The following is a 17510-nucleotide window of genomic DNA, read 5'->3' on the forward strand; positions in this document are numbered from 1 at the left end:
AGCTGAATAAAAAAGGAATATGCTTTCATCTACCTCCTTCTCTGCAGGTCATGGCACACATCCAAACTGGGGTCTCCCCAGTAGTTTAAATAACCCTTAATATGGTTAAAAGACTTGTGACCTATTGATCATTATGAGACAAGCATTTGGAATTGTAGATCACATTTTTCCCTTCTCTAATCTACTTCATGGGATCTGTTCTTCTAATAAAGGCAAGAATTGTTTTTACATTGCTCTAATAAAAGGGTTTGATGAAATTCATGTATACAAACACAGATATACATATACACACGCTATATATAATATACATACACACATATATATCTGTAAAGACAAACACACAATTTTAAATGTACATATATGTTTTACTTATCACAAGGTAAAACATTTAAATAACTGTTACTTTTCTATGCAATTGTCTAAAAGAATAAGCGTGTCACAGTGTAAAAAAACAAACAAAACTTTTCAATGCTAATCAAATAAAACACTGGCTCCTCAGCTGGAATTAGTCTATTTTCCAGGCTACTTCTTTAAGGCTAGAACCAAATGAGTGTCACTGAGATTCAAAACCAGAGAGGAAAACAAACCATCATCTTTAACTTTCCAGTGAGAGTATTCCAAAAATATAACCAATTTAATTTTTAACGAATGTATGCAATGTCATGCAAGAAAACCATGCCTTCTATAACTAATTTCAGCCTTCTTTTTCTCATAGCCATTTGGAGCCCCTGAAAAGTTTCACAATAAAAAGTGGCAAATTTTGCATCTTTTTGAATTAGCTAAACGTGCAAAATATATTGGCAGAAAAAATGATAGTCAGTCCATAGACATTGATGAAATGTCTGTTATGTGCCAGGCTAGCACAGGTTGATTTTAAGATGTCTACAAAAAAATTCTATTCAAGATATCTAATAGGTATTTGGTGATAGGCGACAAGAGTCTAGGAAAAAGGTTAAAGCTGATAAATGAATCTAGGGGAGCTAATGAGATCACCAAGCCAAAAAAAAAGGGAGAGGGAGAGGAAGACCCAGGATAGAGGCTTGGAGCATTCAGGTTATTAGACATGAGCTAGATGAAGATCCACAAAGGACACTGAGAAGATCAGATAGGCAGAAGAGGTACAAAGAGAGAACTGAGTCCCAAAAACCTAGAGAGAAGAGGGTATAGAGGGTATCAAGAGGGTGACTGCCGGTGTCAAAGGCTGCAAAGGTCAGGAAGAATGAGGACTGGAAAAAAACCAACTGCATTTGGTGATTAAGAAATCACTAGTGGGGCAGTTAGGTGGCGCAGTGGATAGAGCACCGGCCCTGGAGTCAGGAATACCTGAGTTCAAATCCGGCCTCAGACACTTAACACTTACTAGCTGTGTGACCCTGGGCAAGTCACTTAACCCCAATTGCCTCACTAAAAAAAAAAAAAAAGAAAGAAAGAAATCACTAGTAACTTCAGAGAGGGCAGTTTCAGGTGAATGGTTAAGTCAGAAGCCAAGCTGCAGAGTTAAGAAGACAGTGAAAGGAGAGTAAATGGAGTAACTGATTGTAGACAGCTTTCTCAAGTTCAGCCACAAAAGGCAGGAGAGATAAGGGATGATGGCTGGTGGGAATGGAAGGATCAAATATGAGTTTTCTGAGGATGGGGGAGACATGACCATATTTGAAAGCAGTAGGGAAACAGCCAGCAGACATGGAGAAATTGAATATAAATGAGAGTGGGGATCACAGACAGGGCAATCTGTTGGAAGAGGTGAGAGAAGGGGATCCCCTGTGCATGAAGAGGAATTGATCTCGGCAAGGAAAAAGGGTGAAGGTGGTAGGGGCAAAAGTATATGATGAATTGAAAAGGAATCTTTTGGTGAATGGCCTCATTTTTTTCAGTAAAATATGACACAAAGTTTTCAGCTATGAGGAGAGAGCAAAGGAGGACCATGAGAAGTTTCAGGAGTTTTCAAGAAAAAGTTTTTAAGAGCTATTGTAATGAGCTGGGAAGTGGTCTTGTAGCACTGAGGGCCCCGTTGAGGTTACATAATATAAATCTGTAGCAGACCCAGTCAGGACAGATGCATTTTCTCTACCTTATTTCAGCAGTACATTTGTGAAAACAAAGGTTCCCACAGGGATGGTGGGAGGGACTCAAGGCTAAAGCCTGGCAGAACACAATCAGTGATACAAGAGGGCAAGATGTACACTTAACCTTTTTTTGGCTCATAGTATACCCACACCTTACCAAATGTTACTAGCCTTCACAAAAAGCAAATGTTTGGCCAAATGCCACCTGAAAAAGAATGCTTATGCTTATACAAGAATATTTGGGGAGTGCGATAAAGAATGGCAGACATGGTTCCAAGTGATAGTGAATTATTTTTAACTAAAGGTATATAAAGTCACTATTAAAGTATTAAAAAATTAAAAACATTAAATGTGCTTCATGTCACCAACAAAAAATACTACACTCTGTATAATTTATTAGTTAACCTAAATTTAACTTTTTAAACAACTTTCATAGATTATTACAGTGACACAACAACCATGTGAATTTTCAATGTTAAGGAACAAAATTACTTAAATTAACATTTTAAAAGATTAATGTTTAACATCTTTAAAAAAAGAAGAAATCAATTTTATGTTAAAGTTCAAAAGACATAATACCTACCACCAAATGGGATGATACAAAGATTATATTTGCAGGCCAAATCCACAATCTTAACTACATCATCATGACACGCTATTAAAGAATAAAAAGAAAATTAATGAATCACCTCAATCACATCTCAATAACACCTGAGTTGTCCAGAAATGACTTATTACCAACAAAAATTTATTTGGTATCTATTATCCAAAAGACACTATGGCATAAGCAACATCTCACACTCTAGTAAAATTCTACCACATTAAAAATTTTTGGAATTTTTAAAAAACCTCTAATATATTTTAAATAATTAAGAATATAATGCAAAAGTAGATAAACAACAGAAAAGGTTCTGTCTTTAATTACAGACAGAAGACTTTTAACTTGACCTCATGGTCAACAACAAACCAATGTAGGTTCTTAATGAAAGTGGTCATTTTGAAGCATAAAGTACGAAGACGTATTGGAAATCAAAACATTAGAGAAAAGGAGATCACTTAAGAAGCTGCTAGTGTCTAAGTGATTAAGTCCTGACCTAGGATTGTGGAAGTGATAATGGAAAGGAAGAGTTAGATGCAAGAGAGAATAGTTTCTACATTTAGTGACTAAATTTTTTCATCTCCCAAAGTACCCAAAATATTGTTAAACATTTAATACGTAGTCAACTAATACTTGTTGATTACTATTATATTTGGAGTTTGTGTAAAATCGTATACATGTATTTCAGCATTTTTCATAATTTAGGGGATATCTTCTATTCAAATTATCATAAGGCTTTAATAATAGTTTGTAAAATCTGATATGAGTGTAATTTACTACATGAAATAACGTAAAATAACTAAGAACTCTTAAAACTTTCTGCTCCATTTGGCATAATGGACAGCTCTCTAATCTTTAACAAGCTTCCCTTTGCAAAAAAAAAAAAAGGTATTTCATGAGGAAAAAAATTCATCTCTATTGAACTCAATTGTTTACAAAAGAGCTTTCTCAAAATTACCCTATGAATAAGACAGGTGCTACTCTCAGCCCTACTTTATGAGAAAACAATATAGTCAAGAAGGTTGAGAACTGGGAACTGAAACCCAGGTCCTCTGCCTCCAAGTCCAGGGCTCTTTCCATAGCACTATGTTGACCATATTTAAAAATGTGTTAGTGTTTATATGATTATATGACTATAGATTCTCCAGGAGAGAGACTGTATTATCCTAATTTTATATGACCTATGCTGTGAAAGAATGGCATGTTTCTCAATCCCAAATTTACTTAAAGTTCTAATGGCATCAAACCAAAATCCAAAATTATAATCATCACATAGTGCTACATGCACACGCACACTCAAACACACCATACATACACACACACACACACACACACACACACACACACACACAACTTACTTGGCCATAATACTATATCAGGAATTCGTTGAAACATTCCTTCCCTGAGCAAAAATATCTCATGTAGACAATGGCCTGGTTTAAAATAAAACAAACAATTAAAAAAACCCTTAAGGTAAAAAGAAATTTTAAGCAAGAATTTGAAAATAAGATTTCATGCTCAGGGATCTTACCATGAGCTCTGAATACCCTATCATCTGCTTCTTGAGAATATGAAATCCTAGTTTCTTTAAGGTCATCAAGAAAATCTTCTTTTACAACAGAAGGAGGTACATCACTAGCATTTAAAGATGCCTAGAAAACAAAATAAGTTACTTCTACTTATAGTATTCATTTTTAAAAGCTGAAGTATACTTTAATAATAATAATAACAATAATAATAATAATAATAATAAAGCAGCTAGCATTTATATAGCGCTTTGGAGGAGTTAGGTGGTGCAATGGATAGAACATATAGCTGGAGTGTGGAAAACTCATCTTCCTATGTTCAAATCTGGCCTCAGACACTTACTAGCTCTGTGACCCTGGGCAAGTCACTTAACTGTTTGCCTAAGTTTTGTCATTTATAAAATTAACTGGAGAAGAAAATGGCAAACCACACCAGTAACTTTGCCACAAAAACCCCCAAATGGGGGTGACAAAGAGTCAGATAAAAACTGAAATACAACTTGAATAACAACATATAGTGCTTAAGGTTTGGAACACACTTACAAAAATACTCCTTTTATACTCAAAATAACCATGGAAAGTAGGTGCTATTATCCCCATTACAGATGATAAAATTGAAGCCAGTGGAAGTTAAGTGACTTGCCCAGGATCATACAGCTGATGGCAGATTTTGAACTCAGGTTTTCCTGACTCCAAGTCCAGTGGTCCTTGTTACTGTGCCACCTAACTGCTTTGGTCTTACAAAGTCCAGAAAAAAATCTAACCGAAAAATCTCAGTACATAAAAACTTGAAAGGAAGCTGAAGTAAAGCTGCTTTATAGTTCCCAGTTATCCATTAGACTACAGTCAATGTATCGATCACTTCCCTGCACTGCCTCTCTTCTTTATTCTTTCTTATCAGGGAAGATGAGTTAATATCAATTCTATTCAGTTAGTTCCATTATTAGAAAATTAAGTGATATTTGGTAAGAGGCAAAGAGGAATTTCTGGGATCTCATGCACAATGTCACCTAAGCTATTAAATCAAGTCAACTTAGTAGCATTTATTAAGCACCTACTATATGCCAGGATTGTGCTAAGTACTAAGGTAGCAAGAAAAGCAAAAGACAGTCCCTAATCTTGAGGAGTTCACAGTCTATGGGGAAAACAACATACAAACAAGTAAGCATAAATAGGGAAGGCACTAAAATTAAGAAGGGCTAGGAAAGGCTTTGTTGCAAAGGGTGGGAATATAGCTGAAATACCAAAGAAGCCTAGAAGGATTCAGGAGGATGAGAAGGAAGAGCATTCTAAGCATAAGGGACAGGCAGTGAAAATGCCAAGCTGGGAGGTGAAATGTCATGTGTGAGGAACAATGAGGTCAGTGTCACTGAATGACAGAGAGAATGACAGAGAGACAGAGAAAGAGAGAGAATGTTTCTCTTTGAGGGAGGGGGGAGGTTGTTTATAAGGGGAAGGTTTATAAGTGTAAGGCTAGAAAGGTAGAAAGGGAACAAGTTATAAAGGGGTTTAAAAGCCAAATAGAAGATTTTATGTTTGATACTGTAGGAAATAATATTGAATGGAGGGGGTGGTGTGGTCAGATCTGTTTTACTAGAAAACCATTTTAACAACTGAATGGGAAGACTCTTGAGGTAGGGAGATCAAATAGCAGCTACTGCAAAAGTCCAGGTGAGAGATGAGTGACTACACCAGGGTGATAGCAGTTTCAAAGAGAAGATGACATTTTATAAAGGTAAAACCTACAGGTCTTCACAACACAATTAACATTGTGGGGGAGGGAGGAGAAGAGATATTAAGGGGTCAAAGACAACATTTAAATTGTAAGCATTAGAAACTGAAAGGATGGCAGTGTCCTCAACAAGAACAGGGATGTTAGGAAGATGGGAGGGTTTAGGGGAGAAGAGAACGAGTTTAGTGTTGGACCTGCCGGGTTAAGATGTCTATAGGATATTCAGGTCAAGATGTCAAATAGACAGTTGAAGATGTGAGACTGGAAGGTTGAGAAACAGGTTAGAGTCTGACAAATATATCTAAGAATCATTAGCACAGACGAGATAATGTCTATGCTACACTATGAGAGCTGGTGAGAATACTAGTGAAAAGAATAAAGAGGGAGAGGAGGGCCAGTTAAGTGCCTTCAGAGTACAACCTGGATGAAGATCCAACAAAGAAGGCTCAAATGGAGCAGTAAAGGGAAAACCTATCACATGTCATGAAAATGACCAGAAAAGAGAATGTCAAGGAGATATATCCTCTAGAGAGAAGAGAACAGCAAAAGGATATATAGATAATCCAGTATCTAAGGCTGCAGAGAAAGATCAAAAAGCATAAAGATTAAGAAAATGTCAAGAGATTTGACAATTAAGAGGTCATTATAACTTTGGAGAGCAGTTTCAGTTGAATGATGAGGTCAGAAGCCAGAATACAAAGAGAGTTAAGGGAAGAAGAAAATTAAAATTAAAACTTGTTTACATTTTTATTTTTACTTCCATAGTCCTTAAGAAATCCCACTCTTCCATGCATTTCTATAATTTATCTTTAAAAGTTATATAGGAAGGGGCAGCTAGGTGGCACATTGGATAAAGTACCAGCCTTGGATTCAGGAGGACCTGAGTTCAAATCCGACCTCAGACACTTGAAACTTACTAGCTGTGTGACCCTGGGTAAGTCACTTAACCCTCGTTGCCCCATCAAAAAAATAAAAATAAAATAAAAAAGTTACATAGGACAGATAATCAATCGATTTTCAGTCTCCAACTCATATGGGGGGGGGGGGGAGTTTTACAAGATAAATAAGAGATTCCTTTCATTTTCCTTTTCCTTTAAGCCCTCTTCAATTTTTTCTTTATCTTAAAAAAGCTAGTGGGGTGGCTAGGTGGCACAGTGGATAAAGTACCAGCCCTGGATTCAGGAGGACCTGAGTTCAAATCCGGCCTCAGACACTTGACACTTACTAGCTGTGTGACCCTGGACAAGTCACTTAACCCCCACTGCCCCGCAAAAAAAAACAAAAAAACAAAAAACAAAAAAAAGCTAGTAAAGAAATGTTGCTTCCTGGACACCATATCATTCTGAATACCTGCTATTCTTATCATTTTATTTTTTCTAAGCAATGTTACCTTGCTAAACAACTGGTGTTTTCTATATTGTGAGAGAACATGCAAAATTGCTTCTCTTAAATCCTGTATGATGAAACACATTTCAAAATCATCCCAAAAAGAATATTACTGCTCAAGAATTATGGATGTATTTTACACATACTTCTACCAATACAGAAAACAATAATATAATCTCAACAATGGGCATTAAATATAAATTATCAACCAATCAATAAAGATCTGTAAGTGCCTGTCTGCCAGACACTGTGATGGGCTCTGGGCATACAAATACAAAAAATGGAAAAAAAAAATCCTTCCTTGGCACTCTGCATTTAGACATACCCCTATTAGTACACTGTTCTATACCACTAAGTACTTCCTGCACAATTAATCTCTATTACTTGGCACAGGGGGAAAAACATAAAAAGTTCCTTGAAGGCAGCAGACTTTAGATGGGTAGGATATATATATATATCTGTGTGTGTTATATATACACACACATGAAATTATAAACGTGATATACAATTTTTTTGATAGGGATATCAGAGAATAAGGGAGTGGGACTTCAGTAATGCCAAGAAGAGGAGGAAGCAAGTCCAAGTATTCATATGGGAATGAACATAGTATATTCATGGGATAGTAAAAAGACAATCCTATGAGAAAATACATGCCTCTCCCTTTTTTGCAGAGATGGGAGCTATACATGTGGAACATAGCATATTCTATGTGTTCCTTACAGCATTTATAATATGCTTCCTACTTTTGTTCAACTGTTTTTTCTCTATTTTTAATTGTGTTACTGGGGATGGTTCTGGAGGGGAGGTATAGATTTGGAAATAAAAATTATATAAAAACAAAAAGAGGGGACAGCTAGATGGCACAATGGATAAAGCACTGGCCCTGGATTCAGGAGGACCTGAGTTCAAATCTGGCCTCAGACCCTTGACACTCACTAGCTGTGTGACCCTGGGCAAATCACTTAACCCTTATTGCCCCACCAACAAAAAAAAAATTAAATTAAAAACAAAAACAAAACAAAACAAAACAAGAGAGACTGTCCTGAATAGAATATAGGAAATACTGGAGTGGTGGGAAATAAAAGTTGGACAAGTAGAATAGTACCAAATTATGAAGGGTCTTGAAAGCCAAGTGGAAGAATTTTGATTTGATGACAGGAAATCGAACTTTTTTTAAGCAGAAGAATGTCATGATAAAAGCCATAGTCTGTAAACAATATTCATTTTGGAATGGAGAGAAGATTGAATATGGGGAAGCCAGCTAAGAAGCTACTGTAGTGATGCAGACATGAGGTAATAAAGGCCTACATTATTATAAGAAGAGTTTTTAATGCGAAGGATGCTGAACAGTTTTTTTCTTCCTGTCCAAGGAATAGCATATAATAAAAACTTACAGCAGAGAGATAAAGGGATAAACAGTTATCAAGATTCCTTGATCCTTTTGTGATTCTTAAAGTTTTCTCTCAAATTATGAATTTTAAAAAACAAAATGGTGGGGGGGGGGGGCTAGGTGGCGCAGTGGATAAAGCACCGGCCCTGGATTCAGGAGTACCTGAGTTCAAATCCGGCCTCAGACACTTGACACTTACTAGCTGTGTGACCCTGGGCAAGTCACTTAACCCCCACTACCCCACAAAAAAAAAAATTTTTAAAGGGCAATAAATATTTTAGACAATCTGTGACAATATGATCAAAATTAATGTACTACCCAAATATTTAAAAGGTCACATTGAAAAGAAAAAAATTAGAAGACTATGTAATCAGGTACCTCTCCCAGCATGGCTAGGGAAAGAATTACAACCAAACAATAGATAAAAGAGACCACAGAAAAAAAGAAATAGGTAGTTTCAGTCACACCATATCAAAAAAAGCTTCTGTACAAACAAAATCAGGGCAACTAGGATAAGAAGCTCGGTGGCACAATGGATAAAATGCCTGGCCTGAAGTTGGGAAGATTCATCTTCCTGAGCTCAAATCTGGCCTCAAACACTTAAGTAGCTGTATGACCCTGGGAAGTCACTTAACTCTGTCTGCCCCAGTAAAATATGCCTTGAGGAAGAAGTGGCTGAACCAATCCAGTATCTTTGCCAAAAAACACCACCAGGAAGGGGCAGCTAGATGGTGCAGTGGATAGAGCACTGGCCCTGAGTCAGAAGGATCTGAGTTCACATCCAGCTTCAAAGACTTGACACTTACTAGCTGTGTGACCCTGGGTAAGTCACTTAACCCCCATTGCCTCATACACACACACAAAAAAAACAAAACCAAAAACACCCAAATGGGGTCGAGAAGAGTTGGGCACAATTGAACAACACAAAAAGAAAAAGAAAAAGAAGAGAAACCATTGCATAAAGGGGAAAAAATGCCTTTGAAGGGGGGCAGCTAGGTGGTGCAGTGGATAAAGCACCAGCCATGGATTCAGGAGGACCTGAGTTCAAATCCAGTCTCAGACACTTACTTGACACTTACTAGCTGTGTGACCCTGGACAAGTCACTTAACCCTCACTGCCCCACCCAAAAAAAAGAAGCCTTTGAAGCCAATGTTTCTGACAAGGGGATAAATATCCAAGATGTATAGGGAATTTACACAAATATATAAGACCAAGTGCCAATCTTTAATGAATAAGGAGTAAAAAGGCCACAAAAAAATACTACTTTAAAAAGGAATTACAAACAACCAGCAAATTGGTAAAGGTGTCAAAACGTGAAAATTATTAATGTTAGAAGAGCTGAGCTATGGAAAGAAAGGCGCATGAATACACTGTTACTGGAGTTCTGAAATAGTCCAAATTTTCTGGAAAACAATTTTGAATGATGCTAACAGTAACTAAAATGCCCATACTCTTTGACTCAGAAATGGCCAACGCTAAGCATATACCCCAAGGTATATATATACATATACACACACACACACATATATATATATATGTGTGTATGTATGTGTATATATACACCAAAAAATTCAGAACAGCACAGCACTCTTTGTGGTAGTGAAAAAAAAAAAAAAACAGAAATAAAGTAGGTGCTCACTATCTGGGAAATGTCTCAATAAATTGTTCTATTTAAATAATATACTGTTCTGCCATTAGAAATAACAAAAGGGAAGAATTCAGAGAGACATGAAAGAAAATGATCTAAGTACAATCATGAAAACAATATACACAATTACAATGCCACTTCCATCATCAAAATATTTGACATTCCTCAGTTTAATCAAAACCTATTCTTTCTATCTCTGCTTCAGCTTAAGCCCCCCTAAATCTATTCTTTGGCCTCATTTTAACCTCCAGTGGTTTCTGCCACCAGTACCTCTACAGCTATTACCCCAGCTTTGACTTAACTGCCTAATCCAATAGCCTTTTCTCAATCCTCACTCACCTTTGACACTGTTGATAACCCTCTCCTCCTAAAGAGCTCCTTCTCTCTAGGTTTTCAGGGAATTGCTCTTATCTGGTTCTCTTCTTACTATCTGATCACTCCTAGATCCTCAACCAGATCATGTTCTCTAACCCCAGATGTCCCAGAGGGCTCTATTCTCAGCCTCTTCTTCCTCTATATTATTTCATTTGCTGATCTCATTAGGTTTCATGGATTCAATTAATATGTTGATGCTGATAATTCTCTGATCCTTCTTGGTCCAGTCCTAATCTCTCTCCCAACCTCCAGTCTCACATCACCAACTGCTTATTAGACATTTCAAACCAGATGTCCTGTAGACATCTTAAACTAAACATGTCCAAAACTGAACTCCTTATTTTCCCCACCAAACTCTCCCCTCTTCCTAACTTCTATATTACTGTTGAGAATATAACAGCAGCATCATCCCAGTCACAAGGCTTACAACCTAGGTATCACCCTTGAGTCCTTGCTCTCTCATCTTCTCCCCCATGATCTGTTATGAAGCCTATAGATATACCTTTGTAATGTGAAAAGATAGAAAATAATATTTCCTCTGATTTCTACTGTATTGATTTTGCAATGTAATTGATTGTAGGTGCATTGATTTTTTATAACAGTTAGCATCTGCCAGAACTCACCCTCTCAAAATAGGTCTCTCAGCCTGAATTGACTTAAAGGTCTGGGTGAAAGGGAATGAGGTTATCATTGGTGCACTAAGCCCCTGGGCATCTATTTCTTCACCCATTTTAACCTGGGATCTCTGTTTGATGTCTGAAAATAACAATCATTTTAGGCTGAAGTCCTGCTAAAAGACAATTCTTCTGCCCTATTCTCTCCCTAGTGAAATCAGGGAAAGTTGATTCCCCCCTTGGAAAAGAGTCAAAATGGATGGTTCTGGTCTCCTAGGCAAGATTATAAGAGGCAGATGAATTCTCTTAAAGTCATTATATATTCCTTGATTGTCAGAGAAGGGCATGATCAGCCACACCTGAAAAACCAGCCACTTTCCCCAGCTGCAGCCAATCATAAGCTCCCCAACGCACCCCCACCCCTCCCTTCCTACATCTCAATAAAGAGCTTTTTCCCCTTCTTGTCCACTGGCCTAAGGGGGCCTGTCTGACCCACTTTATTAACAGCTATACGAATCACTGTCAATAAACTGATCCTTGCTCAGAGAAACATGCCTCAGTTTCCCTGTTATTGCATTTTACTCAGCACTCCCTCCTCTAATGACAATAACAACAACAATAATAGTATCTACTATGAATCAGGTTACTATTCTAAGAGTTTTACCAATATATCTCATTTGATCCTCAGAACAACTCTGATAGATGCTATTTTTATTCCTCATTTTATGGTTGAAAAGACTGAAGCAAACAAGTTTGGACCTGCCCCACATCATACTGATAATAAATGTCTGAAGCCAGAGATTTCTGTGTTTCAGGCCTGTTCTATACAATAAATTACCTAGCTGTTCTCCAAGCTACTTTGACACTGCAGGCACCCTGGACCAGGGCCTCATCGCCTCATGCTGGTGGGTCTCCTGTTTCAATGATCTCCCCATTACAGTCCCGTCTTCACTTTGCTGTTAAATTGATTTTCCAAAAGCATAGATGTGACCATATCACCCCTCCATTCAATAAACTCCAATGGCTCCCCATCCCCTCCAGGACCAGATAAAAAATCCTGACTTTCAAATCCCTTCATGACCTGATTCCTTTCCCACCTTTCTAATCTTAGACCTTACATCCCATATTCTCAAACTACTGAAGGTCTTTGACCTTCTTTCTATATCCTTCTCTGAGCTCACTGAGACTATTACAGATTAATGTAACTGACCTCAAATGGGTCTTCACTGCAAGAAAGCAATGTTTTTATACCTTCCTGATTCTCTAGCCCACTCTCAAAAGTAGCTGTTCCAGACTTTCTCTCCTCAAACTCCCCCCACATCCTTTGCACTAGTCATCCCTCAGCTTCTTAATTTACCAAGAAAATAGAAGCCACTCACCATGAAGTTTCTCTTTATCTTCCAAACTCTTGACACATCTTCTATATCAACATTACTCTAGTCTCTGATAATAAAGTGGCCCTTATCTTTGACAAGGCCAACCTCTCTACAAGGGCCCTTCTCCAGCAGATAGTTCCCCAAATCACCTTTCTTTTAATAATCAATAAGTACCTATCTCTATTTCTTCCCTTTCTGCCTACAAACATGCCCATGTCTCTCAAACTTAAAAGACCTTCCTGAGACACTACCATCCTCTCACGTATCATCTTAATTTCTACTCTCTTTTTCAGCTAAACTCCTAGAAAAAGCTGGATATTCTTATTGACCCTTTTCTCATTCACCTCTCAAAACTTTGCAATTGGACTGTGACCTCATCATGACCTGAGTTCGAATCTCACCTCAGACACTTACTAGCTGAATGACCCTGGGCAAGTCACTTAACCCCAACTGCCTCCTGTTATTCTGATCTATATCTTGTCACTGGACCCAGATGACTCTGGAGGAGAGAGTGAGATTGGTGACCTTGCATAGTCCTCCCTCACTTAAATCCAATTCACTGCAAGTCATGACATCACCCTGATGTCATGGTCTTCTTTGAGATTGAAGGACAAACAACATAACAGTGATCAAGCATTTATTTTTTGTTTGTTTGTTTGTTTTTGTGAGGCAATTGGGGTTAAGTGACTTGCCCAGGGTCACACAGCTAGTAAGTGTCTGAGGTCGGATCTGAACTCAGGTACTCCTGAATCCAGGGCTGGTGCTTATCCACTGCGCCATCTAGCTGCCCCGATCCAGCATTTATTAAGTGCTTATGGTGTATTAGGCACTATGCTAGGGATATGAAGAAATATAAAAAGAAAAACAAAACAGTCTGATCTCAACAAGCTCATATTCTCATGAGATTAAAAAAAACAAGCAAAAAAATTTACATAACAAGATATAAACAGTGTAAATGAAAAGTAATTTCAGAAGGAAGGCAATAACTTGTAGGGGAGGAGTGGGGGGGATTATATAAGGGACCAAGAAAAGGTCTCCTGTAGGAAGGGGGATCTAAGTTGAGTACTGAAGGAAGACAAAAAAAGACCAGAAAGCAGAGTGAGGGAGAGCATTCCAGGCATGAGGTGCAAAGTGCAAAGTGCAAAGGCACACTTTCAAGAGAGATGGTGTGAGTGTAGTGCCGAGAAACAACAAGAAAGCTAGTGTTGCTAGATCAAAGAGTAAAAGTCAAGGAGTAAAGTTTAAGAAGACAGTATACAAGTAGGAAGAGGCCAGGTTGTAAAGGGTTTTAAAAGTCAGCAAATGTTAGATTTTATTCCAGAGGTAAAAGGGAGCCACTGGAGTTTTACTGAGTAGAGGATGGAATGGGGAGAAGGGACGAAGTGTTGTTGACATGGTCAGACCTGGGCTTTAGAAAAATCATGTTTGGAAGCTTGCTCCCTGCAAAGTTGACAATGATAGCTTAATTACCTCATCTCGTGATCTTTTCTTTTGTTCTGTAGCATCTGACACTGTTGAAATTCCCTTCCTTCTGGATATTATCTCTTTTCTGGGTTTTTCACGACACTACTTCTCTTGGTTCTGTCAGACCACTCCTTAGATTCCTTTACTGGAATATCCTCCGTATTATGCCACTTTAACAATAAGTATACCCCAAGATTTTATCCAGCACCTTCTTCTCTACTCTCTTTCTCTTGGTGGCATCATCAACTCCAAATGGTTTGTCACCTCTAGACAAATGACTCCCTCTCCCTGAGCTACAGTCCCACATCATGAACTGCCTACTGGAAATTTTGAATAGCAAGTCCCAAAGATATCTCAAGCTCAACAAGTGTAAAACAGAAATCATTATCTTTCCCCCACAACTGACCCCTCTTCCAAACTTCCCCATTACTCTTGAGAGCACCACCATCCTCTTATTCTCAAAAGCTCACAAGCTCAAATAAGCACTCATTCTATCACCTCTCATACCCAATTAGTTGCCAATCTTGTTTCTACCTTCACAACATCTCCTAAATCTATCACCTTTCCACCTAAGTTCAGGCCCTTATCACCTCTTGCCTGAACAACAGGCAAACCTCCTAATGGGTTATCCTACCTCAAATCTTTCCTCACTCCAAACTATCCTAAATGCAGATAATAAAGTAACTTTCCTAAAGTACTGGTCAAAGTAAATCACTCCCCTACTGAATAAACTTACCCCTAAGATTAAATATAAGCTCTGTCTGGCTTGTAAAGTTTTGCCCAACCTGGTCCCAGATTACTTCTACAACCTCATTACACACTGCTCCCACTCCCCAATTCTATAGTCTAACAAATTTGCCTTTCCATTCCTCACACAGACATTCTTTGTACTGGCCATCTTCTAAGCCTCCACTTTAAAAACAGATTACTTCCTCAGACCAATTCAGTACCACCTTCTACATTCAGCCTTTCCCGATTCCCCTCCAACTGCTAGTTCCTAAGCTACTATAGTGATTCTATATTTAATCTCTGTATTATGTTTATATGTGGTTCACTGTCTCTCTCAACAAAACGTAATCTCCTCAGAAAGAAAGGACTTTCCTTTTTGGGCTTTGTATCTCTAGCAGAGTACATAGTAGAAGCAGCAGCAGCAGCAGCAGAACAGCAGCAATGACAAGTAGGAGTGAGAGAAGGATGAGGAGCAGTCATAGTAGCTAACCTTCTATAGCACCTTACATCTATTAACTCATATAATGTGAACATAGTAGATGCTTAAAAATAAATTTTGACCTGACTAATTTTGTGACTTCTTTGGCACCATTCATGATTCTAGGAATGGCAAGGGACAATACAATACATTCAAAAGGAATAAGGGAATAGAAAAGGTGGCAGGAGGAAAAACTGGTCAGACAGTCCCAGAGTTCAGGGTTCTAACAATATCAAATTGTAGCCATGCTCAAGGCACTGGTGATTGGCTAAAGCAGAATGGAGATGGTGGCCACAAATTGAGCTCTTAAACTAAAAGAGAATGCTATATTTAATACTAATCATCTAGCCAAATTTAACCTAGATCATGGCTTCCCTAATGGACGGACCACAATCTAGCCACAAAGTATAGCAGAAAAAACCCTGGGCTAGAATTTCGAACATCTGGTGTTTTACCCCACCCCAGCCCCACCACTTACTAGCTAGCTGTGTGTTACTCAGTCCCTCTGGGACTCAGCTTCCTCGTCTGCAAAATGAAGGAGCTGGATTAAATCATCTCCAAGTTACCTTCCAGCTATAACACTCTATGATTCTACAGTGGGCCTAGCAAAGCCAATATATTCTTAATAGACTTAAAAAAAAACTAAAACATGCAATTAATCTACTTTAAATAACCGTAAAGCTTATTCAAAAGATAGTTTATGAAGTTATATCAAAAAGAATCAAAATATTCACTTGGTTTAAAAAAAAAATCACACTCACTGGTCATTTACTTACTTTAGAGGTAGTTCTGTGGTCCACATTTACTCCAAGGACATTTTGTAGCCATTCTCTCAACGTTGGCAAAATCATGCCACTAAGAGGATACCTGAAATACAGGGGAGGCAAAATTACATTCTTAACATCTCTCAGAAAGATTTTAACACTCTTCCACAAAATGGCTTCACCTACAAACAAAATACTGACGAAGAGGACCAGGAAAACAGATAGGATGGGAAAGTCAATGTTGCTGCACCTTGTGATTTTTTGCGAATTCTTTCTCCCAAAGAAGATGAGCAATGGTTATGAAATTTCAAGGCTTAGAGAGTTGCCTGGGCACGAAGAGATCTTGATTTGCCAGGAGACAACCGGAATATAAAAAAGGTAGAATGTGAACCCATGTCTTCTTGACCTCACTGTGTTGTGCTTCCCCTGTAATAAGACTAACTAGAACAGTACATAAACATCTAAACTGAAGAAGAGGAGATGACTTTTTCTGTTGGAAGGAAAGAGGAAATCAGGAAAGCTTCCTGGAAGAGGTAACATCTAATTTAGCTCTTAAAGAAAAGAATGATTTCAATAAAGAGATCAGAAAAGAGGACATTCCAAGAATTGTAGAAGCAACAAAAAATGTAAGGCTCCTGATGCTTCAGGGAAGCATACATTTATTGGAAAGCTCATTCTGGTAGATGTGTGAAGGGCAAATTGGAGAATAAAGGAGACTGACAGCAAGAAGAGACACTGGGTAGTTAACTGACCAGACAATATTAAGGAACTGATCTGGGATGGTACAGTGTGAAAAGGGAAGAGAGGATGAACTTTCGATATTATAGGAAAAAAGATGTCAAGGTGGTGAGGTAGCCTAGTCACTGTAGCACCGGGTCAGAAGTCAGGAAGACCTAAATCCAAATCCTGCCTCAGATAGTTACTAGTTGTGTGACCCTGGATAAGACTCTCAACCTTTCTCCACTTTCTCATCTGTAAAATAAGGAAGGTAGATTCAGTAGCCCACAGCCCCTCCCAGGTTTATCTTTATGGGAAAGAGGGAGAGGAAACAGTAAGAGATTCCATAATTAGGAAAGTGGTGATACTATCAACAGAAATAGGGAAACTGGAAAGAAAAGCAAGATTTTGTTGTTCTTCTTGCTGCTACTGTCCTTAACGTGAGCTTAATTTTAGATATGCTAAGTTAAGGTGCTGAAATATCCAGGCAGAGATGTTCAGCAAAACAGATGGAAATATAGGCCTAGAACTCAGAAAGTAATGGGAACTAGGTGAATGGATTTAGAACTTACCTGCAAAGAGGTGATAACTGAAGCTATGGGAATGGATGAAATTCCCAAGAAATACAAGAGGAAAAGAGGGTTAG

The 17510-nt window shown here is 38.1% G+C and overlaps 1 protein-coding gene across 1 annotated transcript in view; it reads right to left on the reverse strand.

Annotated features, from left to right (window-relative positions):
* AGPS (alkylglycerone phosphate synthase) overlaps positions 1-17510 on the reverse strand; it is a 152995-nt gene that overhangs the window by 101708 nt on the left and 33777 nt on the right. Inside the window, 4 exon segments of the mRNA XM_043993254.1 lie at positions 2650-2721; positions 4023-4097; positions 4196-4316; positions 16160-16250. Coding sequence (XP_043849189.1) covers positions 2650-2721; positions 4023-4097; positions 4196-4316; positions 16160-16250 — 359 coding nt within the window.

Source organism: Dromiciops gliroides, chromosome 3, assembly GCF_019393635.1.
Source record: "Dromiciops gliroides isolate mDroGli1 chromosome 3, mDroGli1.pri, whole genome shotgun sequence".
Classification (NCBI taxonomy): Eukaryota; Metazoa; Chordata; class Mammalia; order Microbiotheria; family Microbiotheriidae; genus Dromiciops; species Dromiciops gliroides.